The sequence below is a fragment of the Sinohyriopsis cumingii genome, unplaced genomic scaffold (genome assembly GCF_028554795.1).
Source record: "Sinohyriopsis cumingii isolate HCF-2022 unplaced genomic scaffold, ASM2855479v2 utg001387l, whole genome shotgun sequence".
Lineage (NCBI taxonomy): Eukaryota > Metazoa > Mollusca > Bivalvia > Unionida > Unionidae > Sinohyriopsis > Sinohyriopsis cumingii.
The window spans coordinates 56,614-83,429 of NW_028315991.1; the positions used below are offsets into that span (position 1 = coordinate 56,614).

At 38.1% G+C, this 26,816-nt stretch overlaps 1 protein-coding gene across 1 annotated transcript in view; it reads right to left on the reverse strand.

Annotated features, from left to right (window-relative positions):
• Positions 1–384: 384 nt before the first annotated feature.
• The window catches only part of LOC149772584 (atrial natriuretic peptide receptor 1-like), a 102,345-nt gene continuing 75,913 nt past the window's right edge, over positions 385–26,816 (reverse strand). Inside the window, exons 17-21 of the mRNA XM_089947617.1 lie at positions 26,665–26,733; positions 8,759–8,933; positions 7,425–7,523; positions 4,831–4,922; positions 385–4,365 (exon numbers count right to left, since the gene is read on the reverse strand). Coding sequence (XP_089803743.1) covers positions 4,258–4,365; positions 4,831–4,922; positions 7,425–7,523; positions 8,759–8,933; positions 26,665–26,733 — 543 coding nt within the window. The 3' untranslated portion in view covers positions 385–4,257. The remainder of the gene's footprint in view (positions 4,366–4,830; positions 4,923–7,424; positions 7,524–8,758; positions 8,934–26,664; positions 26,734–26,816) is intronic.

Here is a 26,816-nt window from a genome sequence, read left to right on the forward strand (position 1 = left end):
TCACTCTGATAGCTGACCTTACTGTTATATATGGCCCGATTAGAATGCTCGTCATTTTATTGTACATTTCAGAGTGAGATATTGGAATATATCAGTGAGAGAAAAATGACATCGCCACAGTGGCGATATTATTTATGGATCTGCTATTTTTATCCTTTTCGAAATATATCTGATCTTATGTAAGTGTGAGCTGAATGTTCATATTTACGTATGATTCATTTTTCATCTTTTCGTCTTCTTTTCGTTTCCTCTCTCCCACTCCCCCACCATCTCTCCTATCATAATAAATAGATCTTAAAATGTGTAAATGACTATTGACACTCTGGTGTACATTTATGCAATTCATGAAATGGCACCGGCAATAATTCATAAAAATGAACCACAAACAACAAAAATCATTTATTAACTTTTTATAATTAGCTTTTCATAAGAATCAGGCAAATTGTCAGTGACTGAACTTACATGACCTGTCCATATATTCGGAGCCACCCATACACTATGGTACATGGAATACTCGTTATATTCAACGACAAAATTGAACCCATTTTAAGCAAAACCTCTTGACTACAAACAACAATAAAAATGTTTATCTATTTGAATTGTCATGACAATCATGATCATGTCTGAAAATGACGGAGAAATCAGGCATTGATTATTATCGATTTCAAACCGAAATTAAGTGATAATCGAAAATAGGGTGCAGAATCCTACCCATATAAACTGCAAGCCTGCTAACACACATAATTCACGTATCAATGCAAGAAATACACCAAATTAGCAGTCAAATTCCTTCCAGTTAAACTAACAAGCATTAACATATGTTGTTTAATGATGTTGCGCTAGAGCGTTCCGTAATGTTGCTATATTTCCCCACACCTCAGTATTGCTGGGGTGTGGGTAATGTAGGAGCATGACAGAATGCTCCAACGGTCTTTTTTATGCGTAAGAACATTCAATAGTTTATCAATCCGCGCATGAAATGTGTTAAAGGAAATAAAATGTTTTCATCCTCGCATGAAAACATTCCTTAATTTGACAACTGACACAATTTGAAACATTATATGTAGAATCTAAATTTATAAAAACTTCCAGTCCTAAAATTATTGTAAAATTTTTTAAGTTTTGCAACGATGTCCTTGCAAATCAAAGACTTTGGGCTTATATTTGCGTATAAAAGAATATCTACATTTCTTGAGTAGATTTCAGGAAATATTTCATCCGTGAAGTAGAAATATGTTGTATTGTCACGAGTGGTAAAGCCATGAGCTACAATATTTCCACTTCACTCGTAAATTACTTCCTTGCATCTAATAACAAAATTAGATATCCTGTATATACTGACATGAACATTTCTGTGAGTGTTAAACGTGAAATGTGCGACAGAGTTGTTGTAATATCTGACCGTACATTGTTATGCAGTCTTATTGTAAATGTTGACCTTGCACTGACGGGTAATCTTATTGTAAATGTAAAACATTATTACACAGGTAAACCTTAAGGTAATATTCATCCTTGCAGTGATGACAACGTTATTACATTGGTTGACCTTATGGTAATATTCACCCTTATAATGATGAAAACATTATTACACAGGTTAACCTTAAGGTAACATTCATCCTTACATTGATGAAAACGTTATTACATTGGTTGACCTTATTGTAATATTCACCCTTACAATGACGGAACGTTATTACAATTGTCGTCCTTACTCTGATGGATGACCTTCATGTACTGTTCATCCTTATAATGACAGATGCGTTATTACAATGGATGTCTTAACTATGATGGATGGACTTGTGTTAAATTTCACCCTTATTATGATGGATGGACTTACGCTGATATTCACCCTTATTTGATGATGGAAACGTTAGTAAAATAGTTAAACTTACTGTGATTGTAGACCGCATTGTAATATTCACCCTGATACTGATGGAAATGTTATTACATTGATTGACCTTTATCATCCTCATAATGAGGTAATATTTATTGCAATGGTTGTCCTCACTCTGATTGACTAATCTATGTTAAAATTCATCCATATCTGATGGAACATTATTACAATATTGGCCATATAGTAATATTCATTCTTATAATAATGGAAACGTTATTACAGTGGTTGACCTTATTGTAATATTCATCTTTATACTAGTGGAATTGTTATTACAAAGTTTTACCTTCCTGTGATGGATTAGGTTATGATAATACTGATGGAAACGGTGCTATAGTGGTTGGCATTATTCTGACTGATTTCGTAATGATAATATTCATTTTTGTACTGATGGAAACCTTATTGCATTGATTGACCTTACTTAGATAACTTTGTGGTAATTTTTTCTCCCTTTGCTGATGGAATCGTCATTACAATAGTTGACCGTAACATGATGGATGCCATTATTATTCTTATGGAAACCTTATCGGTGGTCCTTTACTTATCTGGACTACTATATGGAAATATGTATCCTTATACCGATTATATATTATAATGGGTGGCCTAGCTCGGATGGATATCTTTATGGTAATATTAATAAGAAACATTTTACGGATGCGGAGGAAAAAGTCATATGTACAAAGAAAACTGACGTATCTTTATCTACATAATAAGTTTAAAATATCTAGAATCTGATTCGACACGTCCATCGCATCGAGTTTAGTTATCTCTGATTTCATTTGAAAAATGAAAGAAAATGAATGGCTAAGCTAGACTCCTCTACCAATAGCTGCCAGTGAGTTGTTATCAGAAAAGATGGCGACGACAGATCTAAATCTCTGCAAACGTCAGGAAAAATTCAACATAAACCAGATAGGATTGAATTCTTGTTCTCTTTTAGAGTTGGTACGGTCGTTAGTGATCTTAAGCAACATCAATTTATTTCCATACGTGCAAACTCTTCAGTTATGTTTTGTTTAAAACATAAATTCGCTTGTAACTTGTAATTTTGTCGTAGAATCAAACTTTATATGGTACTACAAGAGAGCGACAAGAATTGTTTGAAGTTACACCACTACAACATAAATCATAAAGTAATACAACCTGAAATAAGATTTCATGCACACAAGCTGAATCACAGAATCAAACTGACATGTCATAGCATCATTGTCATATGCCATTTTCGTCAGGTATTTATAAAACAAACACACAATGAATTTTTTTGTTACACGAAAATAAATTTTGGATGCCAGATATCGCTCATTTTTCAAAATGCTCACTATTAATTGTTTTTGTGTGTGTGGGGGGGGGATGTTATCTCAACTCTGGCGAATTTGCATTTAATTGAAGGTGTAATTTAAATAAAAGTTATTTCTGCACTCCATATCAAAATTGAATTGGTGGTTCACCTTGGCTGTATTTCTAGTGGAAACTTCATTCACTTAACGTCATTTAGACCTTCTCTGAAACAGTAAATACTTTATCAGTATCAAAAACATAACATTGCAATGAAGCATTACCATTCTAGTTTTCCATCTTGTTTGATTTTACTACAAAATTCGTCATGTCCGTCATTTTCAAAATTTATAAATGTTTCTCTCTTCTCTATGGGGTGGGGTATATGGTCATAAACCATTTCTTAAAACAAAGACTTATTTAAAGACTAGGCTTCTTTTAACAACAAGTTTTACATACAAGTATAAACAGGTCAGTCACAATTTTACTGTCTTCATCAAAATACTTGCACAAATCTAATACATCCACAACTATTATTTTAGTCTAATATTGATAATTGCCAAAAATATTTTGGGTTCAGTGTGTTTCATCAATGTCACTGTTTGCTGTAGTCCTATATTTGTACGGATGCCATTACAGGTAGTATACCATCACTTCTTTAGTTGTTGTTTCCTCCTTTACTATGCAGTAACTGTGGATCTTCACTGTCCATGTGGATCTTCACTGTCCAAAAACTGTGGATCTCAACTGTCCATGTGGATCTCCACTGTCCACAAACTGAAGACCCTTACTATGCAATAACTGACGATCTTTTCGATGCAATCACTGTTGAATATTACTGTCCAAAACTGTGGAATTTTGCCGTGCAATAACTGTAGACCTTTACTAAACAATAGCTGTGGACATATAAGGAGTGTGGTAAAATGTTCTGGATTTATTTTGCAATGGAGTCATACACAGTTGTCCGCCAATGCAGCACCTTTCGTTTTCTTGGCAGGTTTTCTTTTGTCGCAGTTTATGGCAATGATTACAAAACTTACACATCTTCTAGGAGTGCTTACCAGAGAATTCGAATGCAAAAGTTCAATAATCTCTCACTTAAATTCGTGTTCCTCAAGGCTTGCTGCTAATCTGAGATCAGGCAATGGCTTATCAAATCCTTCCTTTGTCAGCAAGAAATATGTTCGAATTGTTCCTTTACCCTGTAAAAACAGCACATAAACTGACAAGCGAAATTTTTCTTGTACAGGTAATTTTTCTTGTATGCATCTAGTAATCGTGAAACTAATTACAGCCCCAAGAACGTCATTTGACAATAAAAGATTTCCGTTATTTAAACAGTGTAATTTAATATAAGTATTTCAGAATTCCCGAATTCTACTATAATTCAAGGACATATGTAAATCAATGATTTTGAAATTAGCGCTTTTTAAGATGCATTCAATACTGAATCCTATACGTAGACATGATAGGTCATATATTTTGGTTGATTGAAGTTTAATATTGATAATCTCATACTAATGAGGCAAGGTATTGAAAGAAATGATATATCCCTTTGATATGAAATTAATTTTATTAACACACCCAAATTTAATTCCATACATCTATATTTGCTTGTTTGTCTGTCACCATTCCAGTCTCTCTTTACGAAACAACTGTTTACATACCTTGACTGAAATTTCTCCTCTGCACTTCGTGAGGAAACCGCCAAGTTCATCTAATAGGCATTTGCATTCTGGGCTGATGTGAATTCTTAGGGCTTTATTAATAATAATAATAATAATAATAATAGCAATAATAATAATAATAATAATAATAATAATAATAATAATCGTAAGATAAATAATAATAACCACGATAACGGCGATGATGATTAGGTACAGAGATGACCACATTTCTAAGCCTTTTAATCAGTAACCAGTCAATGAAGGCTTGCCTTATAGCAGTTACTGGTAGACGATTGCAAATGAAATAAAATGTAAAAGACCATTATAATGGCCTTTTTCTTCGATATTCATCCTCTTGAGCGTATACTCTCTTACAAGAATGAACAAAACTTTATTTAACTCTGTTTATTTCTACTGTAACATCAGGTTAGTGATTGTTGATGGTTATGATTTGTGAAATCATTTCGTTGAAATAATCTAAATAGGTCTCTCCAGAACATTTAGGATACAATTTCATAAATAAAGGATCTCAGATGGGTAATGATTTAATATTGCATTTATGAAATGAGATGAATAATTTCCAGCTTTTGCAAGCCTTGGCATTATTCAACGAGTTTCATAAATTTAATGATAAATTATTATCCATTTGAGATTATTTTTATCACATAGTTTTTATTTCATGGGAAATTATTTAGAAGAAAAGAAGAACAAATAATTTCGTTCGTCCTGACAGACGTTGCACCTTTCATTTGTTGTGCATAAAAATGAGTCCTAACCAAAGATGACACAGACAAAATCATTTACAACACAGAAATACGCATGATATCGCATTGTTCGATGCAATAACCGTTAGGTTAGTGTTGAGGATCCATGTTTACGTAACCTCAAGTGTCACTTTTACAACTAAACATTACATTGTAGCGATATTCATATGGAAATAAGGTTTACTGGATGCAGAAATTGCCATATTTACTGTAATGTATGTGTGACCAGATATTTACGGTGTTTGATTTGGAACAGTAGACTACAGAATATTTAAACAAATTTAATTTTTGACTCTGAATTGCATCACATATTTACCGCGTAAATATGCACTGGTTGGATAAGCTTCTGTCAGTTTGGAGACTGGTTTATGTCCACATTCTTCTATGAACAGAGGTGAGTTTATTTACTTCAGTAAGTTAACATTTAATCCACGCTTGCATATAGGGTGGATTCTATGCTACAGATATACCACCTCCCTCAACCCCCACCCGCACAAGCAATACCCGTAGTTTAACTTGTTGTTATTATTGCTTTTGTCGTGTTGTTTCAGCCATTTTTTTAATGTTTCGATATGTTATACATGACATAACAAATCCCTGTTAGGGTAAATTAACCATATTGAAACAGACGAGAACATTTTGCCTCAATTCCCTTTCGCGAGTCGATTCCGAAAATGGCGGCCCAAAATTTTCATTGAAAACAAAAATTCCACAAGGCGGGATTAAAAATGTTTTACGACAATTGCAGGCAATCAATAAAGAGAATACTGCACACTAATTTCATGGGTTTATTTGGACCAATCAGAATCACATAAAGTGATATGTTCACGTGTTATAATATGAAAAATATGAAACTGCACACATTATAGGCAAAGTGTACCGACTGTGATAAGAGAAATTATTTTGGTGACACAGCTGGAACGACTTTTGGTGAGCTTCGCTGAGCAGAAGAGAGGTCTCTAAATCCATGTTTGGTTACACGGTTATACCTGGTTAGAGTTGAGCAAAGTAATAATTTCAATCCGTACTTGATTAACCTGGGATAAGCTGTGATGAGTACATGTGAATACTTCAATCCGTGCTTGGTTAAACTATTATACCTGGGATGAGCTGTGATGAATACAAGTAAAGACTTCAAATCCGTGTTTAGTTAGACCGTACAAATTCTATTGACAGCATGTCCTAACTTTTCATTACAAAATAGTTCAAACAATTATATTTTGTGTGTAAATCAGTTGCATTTGTTTCAAGTTAAATATTTGAATTTTAACAATTATGTTTATGATGTTTTAATCACACGTTTGACACGTGTCACGTGTGCCAGCGTGGTGGCCAAATGGGATGTTGTGAAAGACATTCGGACCAAGTGAAACGTTTTAAAAATAATTTCGGAATTAAAACAAATTGCCATTTGTTTAGTTATTTATTATGTTATGTTAATGTGTAAAGCATCCCAAGGTTCCAGGAGAGCAGTTGTTTTCTGTCTGAATTTTACGCAGGTTCTTAATTCCACGGAATATTTTCTCGTTTGTTGGGTACTCATGTTTACTGGATCCTCTGATCTTGCCTGGCATCCAGTTCAAAGTTCCTCTGCCTATTATATCAATGGTGTAGATATTTTACTGTAGGCTTCAATGTCAGCTGATCTTGTTTTTATCTGAAAGCTCTCTAATGTCAACACAAGTGTGTTTTACTGGATGTCAGCTATATTGTAAGCTTAATCAACCCACGTTTTACGTTACAGCTTAACACACATAGTACAACGTCATCAACCATGAGAGAGAGAGAGAGAGAGAGAGAGAGAGAGAGAGAGAGAGAGAGATAGGTTACCGAGGCCACACGACTCCATCCTGGAAGCACAGTTTACAGTGTCCCCAAACAGGCAGAACCTGGGCATCTTTAACCCCACAACACCTGCTGCAACGGGCCCTACAACAGCAGTGATATTTTTCTGATTCAGTCTTTGCTATAATTGTATTCCTGTAAGTTGAACCTTTTCGTATATCGGATACATATCTACTACATTAAAATCTTTATTACACGCGTCTCATTGGTGTGTCATTGTGTGCAACACTTATTCCAATAGCCTTTTGGTGTGTCCTTGTGCATTGCACTTATTCCAAATGACTCAGATGGCTACATTTGTGTGTCCTAGTGCTCGACACTTATTCTGATAACATGAGATGGCTACATTGGTGTATCCTTTTGCAAGGCACGTATTCCAAAAGCACGGGGTGGCTACACTGGTGTGTCCTTGCAAACGACACTTATTTTAATAGCATGGGATGACTACATTGCTGCGTCCTTGTGCATGGGACTTTTTCCAACAACATAGATGGCTACATTAGTGTGTACTTGTAAATGGCACTTATTCCGATACAACGGAATTGTTACGTTGGTGTGTTATTGTGCATGGCACTTATTTCAATATCTTGGGATGGCTACATTGGTGTGTCATTGTGCACAACACTTATTCCACTATTATGGGATGGCTACATTGGTGTGTCTTTGCGCATGGTACTTATTCCAATAGTATGGAATGGCTACATTGGCGTATTCTTGTGCATAGCACTTAATTCAATATCTTGACAATAAATAACTGTAATGTGTTGAAGTGCCACAAAAAGCCAATCCAAAGCAAACAAGTAAGCCATCATTTATTTTTACAGACAATATTTCAATTGCATCATTTACTTGCGAGCAGAGAAGTGAAAACAAATTAAATTTGAAACAAACTGCAAAATGTAACGAAGGTTTCTTTATCTACGGGAAAGTGGTAGATGTTGTAGCACTATCAATACAAGGTATGCAATCATTGGAGGAGATAGTCTCTATCATACACAGGGCCGGCGCTACCATATAGGCAAACTAGGCAGCCGCCTAGGGCGCTGATTTCAGGGGGCGCATATTTAAAAAACATTATTGTTTATAAAGTTTGAAATTGATATTTTCCGGGGGGGGGGGGGCGCCAGAATCTAACTTTGCCTAGGGCGCCAGACAGTCTGACCGGGTCTGGCGCCGGCCCTGATCATACAGTTCTATATTGTATGTCAATGATTGCACCTAACAGCCTAGAACATTTGTCGTTTGTTTACTGCACTTGAAAATTCAGATAATGCAAATTCAAAAGAATTTCCAAATAAAATGTAAAGTCAGAGACGAACCACTATGAATTCCGATCCGAAGCTGTAGCTGTTTTTGTGGCCGGTGCCTGATCCGGAACGTAGTTACACAACTCAGTAGATCAAGCGCCATTGTGCATACCTCTCCCGCGTGTCTTTTTCCATTCCTGACCGGCAATCCTGATACCACCATGTAGGCATCACCTATAGTTTCGACCTGGAAAATATAACGTGTGTCCTAACATATATATGTAGTGTATAGGGACGACTCAGCGTCAAGGGGACTTTAACGTTAAAATAGGGTCCCGACACTTTGGGGTCTATGTAAATTTAACATGGGACATTTTTTTTTGTACTTTGGCGTCAAGGGGAATTAAACATGGAAATATATCGTGGGTATGTATAGCGTCAAGGGAATATATCGTGGGACTGTATAGCGTCAAGGGAAATTGAACATGGGAGATGGATAGAACACAAACAACAGACATTTAAAAAAAAAAAAGAAATTAGGCAAGAAAGTCAATTTCTTTTCGAGGCATATGAATGGCCCTGTAAAGGGCCTTTTGGTTTCTTCTTCTGCTTCTTCTTCTTCTACTTTCTCCATTTTTTCCACCAGTTCATGACTTTTCCTAATACTCCTTTCTTCTCTTTCTTTTCAGACTCTGGCATCCAGTCAGGATGACCTATCGCTCTGAATTTCTGCTGGATCGTGATCCAGTTCTTGTTGAGTTTGTCAAAGCTTTCTTTTGCAATTCTATTCTCTTCGACTTTCCTTTCCTTTGACCACGTTTCTTTTATGTTCTTTACCTCTTGGGTTAGCACTCGTCTCATCAGTTCCTCGGCTTTAATAAGTTGGTCTCAACCCCACTTCACATATGACCACTCACTCCACACCAAGATATCTTGTAGGAAACATCTCACTATCGTTACATTATCCAGAACTTCCTTTAAGTTACCTACTCTCACATAGAGAAGGTCAGTCAATCCTCTTATTATTTTTTTACTTCTTCTTCTAACATACCATCAAGCAGATCCATAGCTAATTTCACACTTGTCACTTGTCTGGTCACAAAATCCTTTGTAACTGGATATTTTCATTCCTTCTCTAATCTCTCCACCACGTATATTCCATATACTATCCAGAAATAGCTATGTCTCAAGTTGTTAAACAATTCTGTCACAGTCACCATCTTCGTTCTCTTTATTCCGTAGAATGGCGCGAACGACAAACGCTATGAGTTATTAAATGTAAAGCACGGACGTGAAGGAAAACATCCCCTTCTTTTCTCTTCTCATATTATCTACTATCCACACAGTAATGACTAGACAAATAACATAACCATAATATACTAACCACACACGCAAAGCAGTAAAATCAAAACCATAATATACTATCCACTCACGCTAAGCAGCAAAACACATAACCATAATTTACTATCTACACACGGGAAGCAGTAAAAACATAACCATAATCTAATATTCACACACGCCAAGCAGCAAAAAAACAAAAAAACAAAAACAAAACTCTAACATACCATTCACACAGAAGGGAAGGTTTAATAACCACACACTCTACTCTTCACACATACCTACTTTACAGCTTACACAACCTAATAATCTATTATTCACACAAACCTACTTGAGTCCTTACAAACACAAACACAAACGCAAATACACCAGGAAAAGGAGTGAGTGTTTATAATCACACTACTCCACCTCCACATTCACACATTGGCAAATTGAATAGTTTTTTTCTTTTCTAGAGGTTTGGTTAGCCCTGAAAAGGGCTGTTTTTATGAAACTCCAGATGCACCGATCTAATGCTGGAACCTTCCAGGTCTAGCAACGCACACGCATCTCCTACTCCAGTCTCCTTGCCAATTTACCCTTGTCACTGGGAGCGCAGAGGCGGGTTGCGTGGCTTCACTATTCCAATCTTCTGTCTCTGGGATAGTGAAGACTTCCCTTTCTCTTCTCCTATTCCTAACACGAGGATGAATTGGCATCCTTGCCTCCTGTGGTGGTTGTAGCTATGGTGCATCTATAGGCTGTGGTGCTGCTATTGCCTGTGGAGGCGTCCTTGCCTCAGGTGTCACCTCGCACACAGGTCTCATCATTATGTGAGACCTGATCCCTCTCTTTTTTTCTTCCTCTTCTTTCTTCCTTCTCTGTTCCTCCTCCTCTTTGATTCTGCCTTCTTCGACAATGGCATCAGCTGCCAGCTCATTCAGTAGACGCTTGGGATATTCCATTGCTAGTCTGCTGCTAATTTTTTCCTTGTTCATCAATCAACAAGGGTAGCCAGACTGCCGACTGTATTCGTATTTATATTAAAAGCACGGACTCAGAACTTGGTTGGTTGGTTGGTTAGTTGGATTATAGTAGTTTTCGTTCTTTTGAACATGTACCACTTGTTTATTCACGCACTGCGTGATTTGTAATTACTCCTGGGGGAAGGAAAAGGAGCCTCATCCCCCAGGCTTTTATGTACTCACATAGTACTTTTTAATTTAGCCACTCAGGTGTAGGACTAACTAGTCCTTAACAACCTGACTGAAAGGCTAATAAACATGAGTGGGAATAGTCACACCACACACTCATGTTTCTTAGTTGGATTAAAATGCCCCAGGTGTCAACCCAAGCAGTATGTCACGCCCGCTACGATTGGTCGGCAGCGATGACGTCACATTAGGACACCTGGTCTTGTGGCAGGTGGAAATCGTTCACATACTGCCACGTGTACGTTGTCCGAGCGTGGTAAAGGAGGAAAGGTACTCGGAAAGCCAGCCATGGATGTCATGTACTCCCCAAAACGCCAGCCCGTACTTATTCCAAATCATGTCCAGTTTTACTAATGGACAAAATATACCAATAATGTGTTAGCCACCTCTGCAATTAATCAAATCATAAGAGTTATCAATTTTGAATAAATTTTCCGAACAAGTTTGAATTTAGTGTACTTAGTGTACATACTTATTGAAATTAAAGACCAATTGGTCAAGTCTAAACGAATTACAGCAGTTGAGTAACGCATGGTAAAAGAGTAAGTGTGAGAATTTAAACGGCGGTACCAAAACAGATCAATTCAGATGTAAGATTAGTTGATCTATGAGGGATACCAAAGCCAAAATGGATCCCTATTAGATATTTACAGGCAATTTTAGTAGCCCTAAGAAAGGCTTTTTGTTTTTAGGCAAACGTTCCCCGTCTGTCCTCTGCTTCCCTGCAGAGCTGGGCTGTTTTGCTTTCTTCGTTAGTTTCCCCAGGAAAGGCATAACCATGAAGTTTAGCAATGCATTTAGCCGCCTCGGTCAGCTGGCGCAAGGAGAACTCTGAGCAAGCTTCGTAATAGAATTGGCTCAAAATTCTGACTCCATACTGCCATTGTGCCGGTCGTGGTTTCTGTGTACCAAGAGAGCGCCAATTAATATATTGGACTGCACTGACGAAGTGGCCCGCTTTTTTGATATCATCAATTGCCTTTCCCACTCCCATATTCCGGTAGATAGAGCCTTCCTTTTTTCCACTCTGTTTAGGTGGTGCAGGTTCCTCAGCTTCATCGCCGCTGGATGATGATACTTCCAGGGCCGCTGCCAGCGTGGAAGTTTCAAATTCTTCGGGGTCGTCTGCCAACATTGCCTGGATTTGGCTGAGTATGTTAGTAGAAATAGTTTGTGAAGCTTGATTTAAAATTTCAGCCAGTTGTTGTTGAGTTACTAACAGATATTGGTCCGTATTGGTATGGACAGTCTTATTCTCAATCCCGGCCCTTTGTGTTGTAGTTGTGTGAGAGGTAGACTGTTGTAGTTTGTTCTCTTGTTGAGTCGCAATACTGGAGTCACGTGGTAACTGGGTCTGCTTTCGCTCCGTGAGTGAGTTCGTAGAGGTGTTAATTTTCATGCCAGATGTTGTTTAAGAGACAAGGAGAAGGTTAAGAGTAGATCAGGAAGGCAGTATAGATAAAAAATAAAAAAATAAAAATGAATTTTTTTTTATTTTAAATTTTAATTTCAATTTTTATTTTTTTAAAAAATTTTTTTCGTCTTGAATTCCTTATTTATTTTGATTCCTTATCTTATTAGTTTGGAGTGATAACTTGTTTTATGGTTTTTTGTATGTTATTATGTAGTCCTGTTTTAATTAATTCCTATTTTCCTATTTTAATTTTTTGTGGCCTTAATTGGTTTTTATTATTCGGGCTATGAACGGCTGTGTCAGTCTGTGAACCCACGAGACCTAGCAGGCCGTCATAATTCCCAAACAGTGATTTTGTAACAAAAAATTGTTGTTTTGATTAAATTCGCCCTTAACTGGTTTTTATTATTCGGGCTATGAACGGCTGTGTCAGTCTGTGAACCCACGAGACCGAGCCGGCCGTCAAAATTCCCAAACAGTAATTTGCAATATTTTTGACTGGTCTTTGATTTACTTTCTTAGATTTTTTTGATTAGATTGGATTCGTGTATAAAACTTATGATATTTTCGAATGTTCGATTAATATTGGGGTTTGTGTTCATCACGAATTCTGGGTATATTGCAGGGGATCCAATATTATGCTGTTTAACTTTAAACTTAGCCCTTTCTTTTTCAAGTGTGTGGCAGTTGTTAAAAATATGCTCTAGGTCTTCTGGGACCCTGCAGTAGTAGCAGTTAGGGTTATGTGGTTGTGTTAGCCAGCTTGGTTTTGCCCGTGAGTATTCTATTTATGAATTTTTGTTCACTGCCTTTTGTTTTGGGTGGTTTCCTATTTCTACAGACTTCTTTAATGATGGTTTTTAGTTTCCTGCCTTGAGTGCTTGTGTTCCATAATTCCTGCCATTTATTGTCAATGAGGGTTTTAGGTATGCTATTGAGTTCGCATATGCTATAATCTAGGTTGATGTGAGTGGTTTCGTTTAGTTTTTGTTTAGCTGTTATATCTGCCATATCGTTACCTGGTATGTTAATATGGGATGGTATCCACATAAATTCTACTTGTAAGTTATTATTGTTCAGTTTTTTTTAAACAATAAATTGGTTTGCCTAAGATAGTTTTCTCATGATTTGGTGTTGTTATTACGTTTTGAGTATATGACGCTTAGCGAGTCACTTATTATTACCGCTTGGGGTATTTTGTTTTCTTTGATCCATTTGAGTGCTTCAAGTATGGCCCATAATTCAGCTGTGTATATGGAGCAGAGGTTAGGTAGTCTTCGTCCTACTTTAATGTTAAGTTCGGGGATTACGTAAGTTGCTGCTGTTCTGGGTGGTTCTGTTATTTTGGATCCATCAGGGTAAATCTTAATGTAATTGCAATATTTTGAGTTGATTTCTTCTGTACAGATTGTGTTTAGTTTCAGTTCCTGTTCGTTTTTATTGCCATATTTCGTAATGAGGGTGTTAACTGAGGGGTTGATATTTATCCATGGTTCTTTGTCATAGTGATTTGCAATTTCTGCTTGGAGGTTGTCTGTGGGAAGTTGTTCAACTAATTGATGGACTAATTTCCCTGCTGGTATGTTTTGTGTTATTTAGTTCTAAAAGGTATGTTGCATTTATTTATAGCTAGCCGGGTGGGGTGTGTGTCGGGGTGTGTTGTTAGCCTGGCTGCATATCTGAGGGTGAGTTCTTGTCTTCTAAGGTGGAGCGGCAGTTCTCCAGTTAAGATCTGAAGCTCCACTAGTGATGTGGATGGTAGTGCTCCAGTGCAAATAATTAGGGCCTTTCTTTGTATGCTATCTAGTTTCTTGAGGTTATTTTGGGGTGCCGAGTTGTAAATTTGGCATCGGTAATCTAGTTTAGATCTAATTAACGATTTATATAATGCTAGTAAAGTTTCTTGATTGGATCCCCAGGTGGTTCCTTTAAGGTTTGTAAGGAGGTTAAGGTCTTTATTGCACCTTTTGACTAGTTCGTTTATGTGGTGTCCCCAGTTTAGCTTGGAGTCATAATGCATTCCTAAAAATCGTGCTACTTTTACGAATTTAATTTCTTGATTTTGAATGGTGAGCTTTGGAAACCGATTTTGTAATTTACGTTTGGTGGTGAATAATACTGCTATGGTTTTTTCATGGGATAATTTGAAACCCCATTTATCTGCCCATTTCCCTATTTTGTTTAAACTTGTTTGAACATCGCTGATTACTTTGTGGTTGGAGGGGTTTCCTGCTCTCCATAATCCACTATCATCAGCAAATTGTGAGAGTTCAATTAGTTTTGATGTTAAGTTGGTGTCCAAGTCATTAATCATGATGTTGAAAAGGGTTTGGCTGAGTACGCTCCCTTGTGGTGTACCGTTTTCAAGTGTGTGTGGTTCAGCGTAGGTGTCGCCGACTCTGGTTGATATTTTACGGTCAGCGAGGAAGTTTTCATTGAATTTAAACATTCGACCTGTGATGGCGTAGTGGTTGAGTTTGGCTAATAAGCCTTTGGTCCATACAAGGTCGAATGCCTTTTCGAGGTCAATAAATACTGCAATTAAATTCCTATCAGCTTTGCGTTTGGAGTTGAACGCTAATTTGATTGCGGTTTCCAATTGTATTAGTTGATCCGTGGTGGATCTTTTGTTTCTAAATCCGCATTGATTATCGGAGATTAAATTATTACTCTCTAGGTGGTGTTTGAGTCGGTTGGTGACTATGGTTTCCATGATCTTACAAATGTTGTTTGTTAGGGAAATGGGTCTGTAGGAGCTAATATCGTTAGGGTCTTTTCCTTGCTTGGGTATTGGAATTACTATTGCGTGTTTCCATTTATCGGGTAGTTTGCCTGAGGTCCATATTTGGTTTAGTAATTTAATAATTGTTTGTTTAATGTTATTTGGGATATTTTTGTATATTGTGTATCCTATTTGATCTTCCCCTGGGCTAGTTTCGTTTTCGGTTTTCAATGCTAGGTCCCATTCGTAAGTTGTAATGTCTTTATTTAGGTTCGAGACTTTGGGACCGAGTTCTTTAAAGAGATTACTATGGGTTCTTTCTACTTTGTCCCTATGCAATTGAAATGCTGGGGTGTGGTTGGTGTTGCTACTCATATCTGAGAAATGCTGAGCTAGTCGGTCAGCTTTTTCTTTATTAGTAATGGCTCCAGCTATTTTTGGGGTGGTGTTAGTTGTCTTCCCTCTAATTGATCTAATCTTATCCCAGACTTGTTTGGTACTAGTTGTGATATTGATATTCGTGCAGTAATTATGCCAAGTTGATTCCTTTGCCTGTTTAATTATGTTTTCAAGGTTTTTCTCCTTTTGTTTATATATAGTGAAATCAATAGAGTTTTTAGTGCGTTTGAATTTATTGAGGGCTTTTTTCTTATCAGTAATGGCTTGTTTGCATTCATCATTCCACCATGGGACTGTTTGTTTATTTGGGTTACCACTAGTTTTGAGTATGTTGGTGGTGGCTGCCTTTAGTATGGTATCAATCAGGTTTTCGTAATATTTTATTAATATTATCATTTTCTAGGTTTTTGGTGTCTACATTGCTTAGTGTTTCATTAAATGTGGTCCAATCTGTTTTTGAATATATCCATCTAGGGGTTCTTTTTAGCGAGTTGTATTGGACCGTCGTCTGCAGGGTGACTATTACTGGAAAGTGGTCACTGCCCAAGGGGTCAGTTTGATCAACTCTCCAGTCCGCCACCTGGGTTAATGATGGCGAGTAAATGGTGAGGTCGATGACGGACATGAGACCGTTTTCTGGGTTGAGGCGTGTTTTTGTACCGTCATTTAAAATGGTTAAGTTAGATTCTGCGATCCATTCTTTAAATCAATTTGCCTCTTTTGTCCGTCACCCCCCCCCCCCCCCCCCCATAGCTCGTTATGGGCATTGAAATCTCCACAGATGACATTTATTTATTTGTAAGCAATTAAGTTGGCTGTGCCTGATGTTCCCCCTGGGTCATAAATGTTGAATATTTGTATTTGACCCTTGCCTGTATGAATTATGAGGGACTGAATTTCGAATGCTTCGTTGCTACCTGGGGTTGGTGTTATGGTTATTGTTGTTACATTCGGGATGTTATCTACTATATAGATGGCTAAACCCCCACCTCCTTGTCCCGTGGTTCTATTTTTGAAGTGACCTGGGGCGTATCATGGGAGTTTGGGTATTTGTTTGGTTCTACTTGTTATTTTTGTTTCTTGAATGCATATAATATCTAGTTTATGTTCTAAGTTTTGTAATTTGGCTTTGAGTTCACTGATATTACTTATTAGCCCTCTAGCAGTCCATTGCCATATTATAATGTTGCGGTTTGTTGTATAATCCATTATTGCGGTGGTCCTTTATTGATTGTTTTGTGTTGAGGGTTATGATGTTAACTTTAAATTTGATTCGATTTTGCTTATTATCTGTGTTATTTTATCCACGATGGAGTGGTGGTTGTTGATAAGTTTGGCTTTGATCTCTATGAGTAACTTTTCTATTGTCGGGTTTGACAGTGATTTGTTTTTGGTGTTAGTGTTATCTGATTCTTCGGGGTGGAGTTGTGAGTCTTTGTGGGATTTGATTAAGAATGTATCTTGTTTATTTAATCTTGTTTGATCTTGGTTGCCCTTGTTTGACCTTGGTTGGTTGGGTGTTTGGCTGTGGTTACTTCAGTTGCTGGTTTGTTTGGGGTCATGATATGGTGGTGATTTTTAATACTGGGGTTAGTTTTTTCGCCGCATGATACTGGATTTGCTTGTTGTTCATGATATATATGGTTTGATATTCCTTGATAGTGTTGGGACATTCGTGGGATTTAGGTAGGTGGGGGCCATTGCAGTTGGTACATTTGGGTGTGGTTCTACGACATACACCTTTGTGGTTTCCACCGCATTTGTAGCATAGTTGGGTATATCTACATCTGTTAGAGAAATGTCCCCAGTGTTGGCAGTTGCTGCAGAACCTGGGTTTGTTTATGTAGGTCTCAACGCGGTGGCGTGCCCCAGAGTGACCTAGTCTTATCATGGTTGAGAGTGGAGAGTTTGATTCTAGTATCGCTGTATTGGTTTCCTGTCCTAAATGATTTTTGAGTTTATACGCCCTATTTATGGGGGTACCACTGTCTTTGCGTTTGGCAGTGAGGGTTTCATTGTTTATCCCTTTATTTTGTCCTGTGAGTTTTAGAACTGCTTTAAATGTGTGGGTTGTTCGTGCGGGTGTGTGTGGCTAAGTCATTTATTCGTGTGTTATTATTTATTGCTATGAGGGTCTGGTTGTTATTGTGTGTTTTTGGTTATTATGTTCTTTGTCCCTATTTGTTTGTGTCTTTCGACTTTAACCCTAATGTTGTTAATAATTTCTTTTTCTAGGAATTTGACCATTTGACTGCGAGTGCTGCAGTGTACTGTTATGTATCTTGTGTTTGGCCTACATATTTTGAATTGTCCTTGATGAACCCTAAGGAGGGCCTGTGTGAGACTGTTAACAGTTAAGTTTATCAGTTTATTGGAGTTGCTACTGATATAAAGTGTGTGTTCTATGGGGTGGTATGAAAATTTGGCCTGTTTCTTTGGTTCTTTGGGGGTGGGTGAGTTTGAATTATTTTGGGGAGCAGGTTTGTTCTTGGTAAACATGGGTCCCTTCCCTTTACCCTTGCCATCCCAGGCGTTAGGTTTTGATTTAGTGGTTGGGTTAGCTTGTGTTTTGTTTTGGCTGCTGAGTAATTGTTCTTCAGTTAAGGGTTTTGATGGTCCAGGGGTCTGACTGTTATGATATTTCGGTTTGTTGTTACTGATATGAATGGGTGGGAGTGGAGTTATCGTCCCCTTGGGCGCCATTTTGGATGTAGTTTTACTTTTGTTACATGAGTCGGGCCCTATTTTCGGTGGGTTTTCTATTATCATGCCTATAGTTTTTTTTCCGAGGATTGTGCAATGGCCATATATTTGGGGGTGGGTGGCTGGTCTTGTTTTTGGAGTGGCGATATTGGTGTTTCTATAGGTATTGTATCGTCCAGTTCATTGTTTGCCGATGGCTCTAGTAAGAAACTTACAGTTGAGTTGATACTTAAGTCGGCTGCTGATAATTGAATTAGTTCATTTCTCTCAGGGGTGGTTAGATGCGGTGTTGTTAAATCATTCCTTTCAGGAGTGGATGAGAAGTTGAGTTTCTTCTCGCAAAGTTCAAGGTGCTTGGAGTTTGTACTGAGATCCAATTTCCACATGATTATTTGCGGGTTTGGTGTCATAGGGGTGGGGGTTTATGTGATTTCCTTTCCTTTCCAAGCCTATTGTTTCTCAGAATTTGTTTTCTAGTGTTAAAGTTAAGTTTGTTTGTGATTGATTGAGACATTCCTACTTTGGTTTTGAATAAGGTTTAGGTTAGTTATTGTTGTTAATAGCGGTTGTGGTTAGGAAGAAACAAGGAGAGAGGAGATTCTGTTACGTTCCGTGAATCGGAAAATCTCGGTTGTGCTTGCAACTTGTGAGGATTCTGACCAGGCGTGGTACTAGTGTGTTTCCTAGAGCCTGTTTTCGGGAACAGTGCTAACAGCTAGAGTTGTTATTATGAGAAAAAGGTAGTGGTTAGTTGTGTAATTTGTCGTATTTATTCTCTATGATTGAAAATCACACAATGATATTTGGTGCTTTTATCACGTGTGGATTCAATCCAGTCGGTTCAAGTATGATTCCTAGGGACTGTTTAAGAGAATAGGCGGCAAACTGAGTAGATACGGAATTTAGTATAAGTAAGGTAAAATATATCATAGTGAGATGTAAACAGCACAGAGTTTTAATTGCCCGCAGGCTTAGTAATTTTCCTACTTTGTACTAAAGTACTTAGTTATTATACGAGGTGGTATGATCCAAAATGGCTGCGTGGCGTGCTGCTTGGCTGGATTTCCTTTGTCTGCTCTGGTTAAGATGGCTGCTAGTCGGTCAGGTTAGGTCCGATTTTAATGGTCTTTTTCCCTCTGCGACTGGATATGTAAGCTGTGTGGATTTGGCGGCCAAAGGATTTGCAATCTAAAAGTCGAAGAACAAACCATCTATCAGGGCGGGGTGCGTGCCGAGATAGGTATAGCGTATTGGTCCGGTGTCAGATTAGGTCATCTCCCCTTAGTGGTCTTGATGTGAATGAAAACTTTTATTACCTACATCATTACCTAAAAACGCGCGTAACTAAAACAAACACTCACTCACATTTTTATACTACCCATCACTATCTTAAAATTGTTTGATTAACCACTTAAAGAAAATGTTTATACACACAGTTTTTAGCCAAGATAAAGAATTCATGTGCTTATAGACGCACTTCTATTTTTTTCTAACCTATCACAGGCAATGGATTGTTATTTCTTTTATAGACTATGGGGTAGCCCTGAAAAGGGCTGTTTTTTGTGTGAACGAGGAGCAATGGCAATCTTTTAGGTTCTAAGATTGCGGCCTCCTCAGACTTTCTCACAGGATAAGGTCTGCTTCTTCGGAAAGAGAAGGAGTACTCTTTGGTGTCGACACGACAGTCGGTAAAGCCTCCGTCAGGTTCAGGTTGCTGATGCTGCTGTTGCTGTTGCTGCTCTCTCTGCTCTCTCTGTTGTTTCTGAAGTCTGTTTTTCTCCGTCCATTATTCTTTCTCCCTGTTAATTTCTTCTCTGAATAGCTCTTATATCAGGCCTTCAGTGACTTTTAACATTCTAACATTCTCTATCTCTTCAGTCTTTGGTATCAGACTTTGTCTGACACGATGCAAATTCACGTAGGCTTCGTTCAACTTGGCTAATCTTGAGCACATCTTCGTAGGAGGATGAGTCGACAATGGATGGTCAGACTTACTTAGTTGGATTAAAGTGATTTTCGCTCCAGTGGAGCATGTATCACTGTTTTATGCACGCACAGCGTGCTATTTAATTATGCCTGGGGGGAGGAAGGAGAGCCACATCCCCCAGGTTTTTATGTGTTCATGGAACACTTATTAATTAGGCCGTCAGATCGAGGTACTATTTAGTTCCTACTGATCTGGATGTATGGCCGAGGTGAGTGGGATTGGACCCAGCACGCACTCATTGCTTAGGTTGCATTGCTTTGTTGATTGAGAAGAGTGGGATTGGACCCAACGCGCACTCGTGTATATTGCTATGGGGTCGTGCACTGCACGCGTGATATTTGATGTTCGGTCGTGGTAGAGGAGGAAGAGGCTTATGGATCGGGAGGCGGTTCATGGCACATTTTTGGCGTTTCTAAGTTCCAGGGTATAGTTTCTAAATGGTCAGACTGGAGACTGACCCATTTTTACGGTCAAAGCGCGGACGTGAAGGAAAACATCCATACACGGTTTTCGAGTCGGAACGTTAAATAAGTGTGATGTGAGGAATAGAGAGAAGTCAAAGAGCATGAATCATGATACCTATAGCAAAACAAGCGACAAAGGCATTTATTTTCAAAACACAACATTTTTATTCAAATCACTAAACACTAACAAGTAACAATTTTTTTTCAACATTAGCCATTCAATTTAACTAACAAACATGTTTTCAAATAACACTCTATTTTGGACATGGCTGACAACGTTGTGAATGAAATTGTGATTTCCACTGTTGGAAGTCATTGGGCCACTGATGTACGCTACGTTTCCTAGCTTGAGATAAAAGATATGCATAATGGTTCACAAAACCATCGATCTACTTTCTCATCGTTTCTAGAAGAATGACGATCAAAATAAGTCACTAGATGTTCTAAAGAATATCACAGACTGCGATGATGCAGAAAATACACACACTATTGTCCACACACCAAGGAATCTGTGCCTTGTAATTTCACATTATTGAATCGTATGGTCTGAGCATTTCTTCTTATAAAGTCAATGATATCGTCTTCCAAAGGAGGCAATCCATACGAATCAAAATAGTCCACACATCCTTCTTGAGGAAAGTAGACGGCTACCCAGTGGGTTCCTGGGAGATGACTGTCGTCCGTGTTGATCACATAAGCTTGATGGTCTTGAGGTTTGCGATGAGGGAGTTCATCTTTAGCACATACGACAGGATTCCAAGACGCAGTGTACTAACTGTGGTTCAAAAGGTGATAATAAGTAATCAATTCGATCCTGATTTTCTCTTGGAAAATGTCTGACAAGTAAAGGGGTACGAGCTCCGACATCGGACCCTGGTTCACGAGAGTTTCTATGCGACGAATCTCCAGAGGCGTTAATGGAGGAGAAGAATATTCACGCAAGCCTTTATACCACTGATCAAACACGAATTCTATCTCGATGAGACTCCAAGCTTTTTCCAGATACTCGTCCAATTTTTCTTCTTGACTCAGCATCAGATACTTATCGTGTTGAATTTGACTGGGATGATCGTTTTGACATCCATATCAATCTTTCTTGATCAATTCCTTAATTTTATCTCCCAGGACTGTAGCAAAACATGAGACTAAATGTGCTTCTTGTTCTGGCCATCGGGACGTCATCATGATGACTTCTTCGTCTTTGTCTTGCGGTTCTTCTTTCATGGTCTCCTCACATTCCATGTCCAAAGTTTCTACACTAGTTAAAGAGGAATAACAGTCTTCCATGGCTTCTAATAGTCTAGAATGACTTCTCTCAAACTGTTGATTTCTATCGTATTGTCAAATTCTGCATACAGGATGACGTTCACCGTATTATCTGCGCGTAGATTTTCTGCAAACTGAATTTCCACACGAATCTGACCGGATTTTATACGGTGGAAATGTCCCTCGTCGCTGCCTTGGTCTGGAGTGAAATCAAAAGTCCACAAAGCCTAGCCTCCTGCATAATCCTCGTACGATATGCCGTGACTGGTGTTGGTTCCTAACTGTCCGGTGGCTTCGTACAGGGACAAGTACGATCTCAAGAAATTCTTCTCGTCACCAAACTTAGGTTCAAATGGCCTGGTACACAAAGTTTTGCCATCGCGACTAACTTCCATTTTGGACACTTTGTAATGTTGAAACGCAAAAGGGTTTTCGTTGTGGGCCCCGTTGAAGGCTGAATTCTTGACGATACCAATGATTAAACGCTTGGGTAACTGTCCTTGGAACAGATGATCTTCGATCATGGATCGCTGTCCAGCAGGAATAGTGAAAGTTTTCACGTCCACGTGTTGTATTGGATACTTGGCGGTCGTTCTGCTCAACGTGTAACTGATGTCGTTTCCCACTTTAGGTAACACTTCCACGCGTCGCACATAGAGTCTGGCTTCTTGGATAATGGTTCTGTAATCGGGAGTTGCAGTCATCAAATGAAAAGTGGCACTGCTACGATTCAGTCTCAGGCGGATATCCACTCCGTTCAGCAAATACTTTTCTTGTAACCACATGTCCAAATGCAAACGATCCATTAGTTCTAAACTACGACTTAGTTTGATTTTCTCTTGACGTCCAATAAATCCCTTATTTTCATCGTCTGTTTCGTTGAATTTGCCTGCCGTGTTAGGTTTCCATACCACGCAAGCATCCATATGAGTGTTTTTGGCTTCTTTTCCGTACGTCAAGAGATTTTCCAGGTACGCTCGATAAGGGTAAGTATCCATGCTGCTGCTGACCAGTTTGTTATTCAAGTACAAATCCACTTCGCTGAACAAGGAATGCATGAAATTATTAACGGGAACTACTACCTCACCGTCCCTTAGATTGGGACCGTCCGTTGATGTGTCTTCCACTTTGACTTTCAGGTACAAGTAACTACTGTTCAGATCAATGTAATCTTCGTGCTGTCTTTTGATTTCAAACTCGATGGGAGCTGAGGCTGTCAAAGAGGAGATGGGATGAAATTCGACCCATTGGGATTCTTGCATTGTCATCATAGTGGGTGCCATAGCAAACAGATCCAGTTCCGACTTGGAACAGGAGCAAGACTCTCGCTGCATCATTTTTGTCTGTCTCTGTGATTTTATAATCGAAAACGTCTAAGTCTCGAACGGTTCTTCTTTTCTTTGTCTTTCTAGCTTGAAAAGTGTGAAGTCTTGTGAAAGTGTGTTTTCTTCGTCGTCTCTTTCTACCTTGTCCTTGCTGTGGCTTCAGGGAAGTAGGAATGCCTGACTCGGCACCGTGCAGGGCATTTATATATGTTTGTCGTCGGCCCAAAATGTCTTTACCCGTTTGCAACAAGACATTTTTGCCTGCTTTCAAGAAGGCTTCTTTGGGTTTTGTTTGTCTATGATGATATTTTGGAAAAATTCTTTAAAGTGTGTCAATGCCGCATCTTTCAAGGCGTGCAATCTGCGTGTCACCATCGGTTTCAACACGGGGGCTACCGAACGAAAGGCTGATTTCAACTTATCTCCTAAACCATGTCTTCGCTGTCGAACAACGCCTCGGTACACTGGATACATGACTTACGAGTCGTTAGAGAACCGTTTTCGAAAATGGAGTTTCACCGTGACTTTCCCTTCGGTGAATGGAATATTTTGCCCCAGATCTCCTTTTTAGCAATGTTGACAGTGTCCAAATAAGACTTGCTGACGAGCAAATAGTGAGGATGTACAAATTCGCGGTGAACGTGATAAGTGTTTCCACCATCCTCGTCAGCGTTCGTGACAGAATCCACTTTGAAAGGAATGACACGCAGTAACGGTACGGAGGTGTGTCCCACCACGTTATACTCCACCACATCGGAGTACATAAAGATCAAATTCAGTCCTTGGTTCAGTTCTACTGGGGAACGAAATAGCTTCTCAAAAGAATCGTTGTCGGAAATGACTGGTAATTCCTTATTGTCATCTTCAATTTCCCTTGACGCTATACAGACCCACGATATATTCCCATGTTAAATTCCCCTTGACGCCAAAGTACCAAAAGATATGTCCCATGTTAATTTTACATAGACGCCAAAGTGCCGGGACCCTATTTTAACGTAAAGTCCCCTTGACGCTGAGTCGTTCCTCTACACTAATTTGTTATAATGGAATTTGTTGTAATGGAATTTGTAATTACGGAATTTGTTACAATGGAATTTGTGATAATGGAATTTGTTATAAAATATATTGATTAATGCCCTGTACATAATTAAATCATTAGACAGGTTCCAAATGAACGAGTTGTGTCATTAAGGACTTGGAAGGTACAACAAAATACTTTCTAGCTTACCAGCGGGCCTAGCAAATTTAAACTATGTTATATTGACTTATACCTGCATGAAATCGATAGAAAAATGGTTTATTTTCCCAAAACTGGCAAGTATTATAATCAATATGTTTTTAATCCGCTGACAGCCTAGACGAAACTCGGCACATATAAAACTTGATCCTGTACTCGCCATTTGCGTTAATAGTCACATGACTTCGCAACTCTCAAACAACGACACCGAAGTCAAATAGGCACGTGATATCATCAACAAACTCGTTTTTACTGTCGTTGTACAAAATTTCAATTATATTAAATGAAAGTCTGACACCTTTTGTAAAAACCAGAAAGAGCATATAAATTCTCAATGTATTTATTTCGAGAACAACTACAAGAAACTTGGCCAGTCTGATTAAATCAAGCAGAGTAGTCTGGTTCCCTGATTCGTATGTTCTGTGAGTAAGAGAGCACATGTCAACATGATAGTCACGTGATACAACACAACTCCAGAAGTTGGTATCGGAATAAATATAGAGAATTTTGTGCTCTTTCGCTTTTGTATTTTTTATTACCATCAGTATACGACTTTCATTTAATATTTTTTTCTACAATATTTGAAAAGGTGGTTGTGCGATTTTGTGTGCTCGTACGACTAGCAATCGAAATCGCTAGTACCAGCTCAAATTTCATCAACGCATTAGCTTTATCGTCTTTCAGCAGATTAAAGACATAATGATTTTAATACTCGCCATTTCTAAGAAAATAAATAATTCTCATATCGAATTCATGCTAGTATAACTCGATTTAAACAACGTTTAAGTTTGCTAGCCTATCCGCTAAGCGGCTATGCTTTAACGTCACCATGTTGGCCTCTTGTGATGCTAGACTGATTTTCATACATTCCCTATACTAATAAAAAATATACGGATATCTAACTGTCTGTGAAAGGAAAAGTCTACTAAACGAATCTAATCCACTGAGCGTTTGGATTGTCTCAACAACTATATTTATGGCTTGCACCCAAATGACCCATACTCCAACCTCATAATATTCGGATTAGAACTCGATAAATTTAACTCAGTTACGACTCAATTACGTAATTGTTTCGGGTGTCATTTTGTGGAGGAAAATTCCCGGGTTTTTCCCGACTTTCGTAAACAATTGCAAAATTCAATGACTTTTCACGGTCGAGAATGTTATTTTCATTTCTCCCGACCTTTTCCCGATTTCCCGGTAGCGTGGGAACCCAGTAAGGATACATATATAGTTGGACACAATTTAATCTTGTATTTCCTTCTATCATTCAATCGCACTTTCTGCAAGATATGTGTATAGATAGATGATTCTGTTTCAATTGACAGTTTAAAAATATTTTCAGTTTCTTCCGGACAAGATTAATCATTCCGGACAAGATTAACCTTTCCAGATAAGATTATCCTTTCCGGGCGAGATTAGGCACCGGAAACTTCTAGAGACATTGTTGACTTTTTGCGCATGATTAATACAGAGGACTCGATCATGGTTTGTATATAACACATCTTAATCAAGCGACGTTACAGTGGCACCAGATGAAACGTGTCATGACGTACACTTTATACAATCTATAACAGAAGGTCTTTTTTTTAAAATAAATATTTTTATTATTAATTTGTTTTGAAATGATAATTTTATATTTAAACATAGACTTTACAGTCCTTCAAATGAAACTTTAAAGTATTCTTCGTTATTGCGATTAACTGCTGTGAAACGACCAAGCTGGTATAGAATAATGTCTTCCTAGGGTTGTATTTTCTCAAATTAATTGGGTGAAATGTGATAAGTGATGTTCGATTTCTTCGAAAGAGATCAGTTATAATCAGACAAATCTCGATAACAGAATTAGCTTTGTCAAGTTCCTGATACCCACAACATCATCACGGTACAATAAAGGTTTGCTAAATAAACCATACTAGACTGGTCTTACCTTATAGACATCGTAGTTTTCGATAATTGTATCAAAACTGATGTACAAGTCGTTGAGAAAATCTACAACCTGAAATATTTGAAAACAAGAACATAATCGTAATTAACTTCCATGATTTAAATGTGTCCAACTCGTGTCACTTAACTACAAAC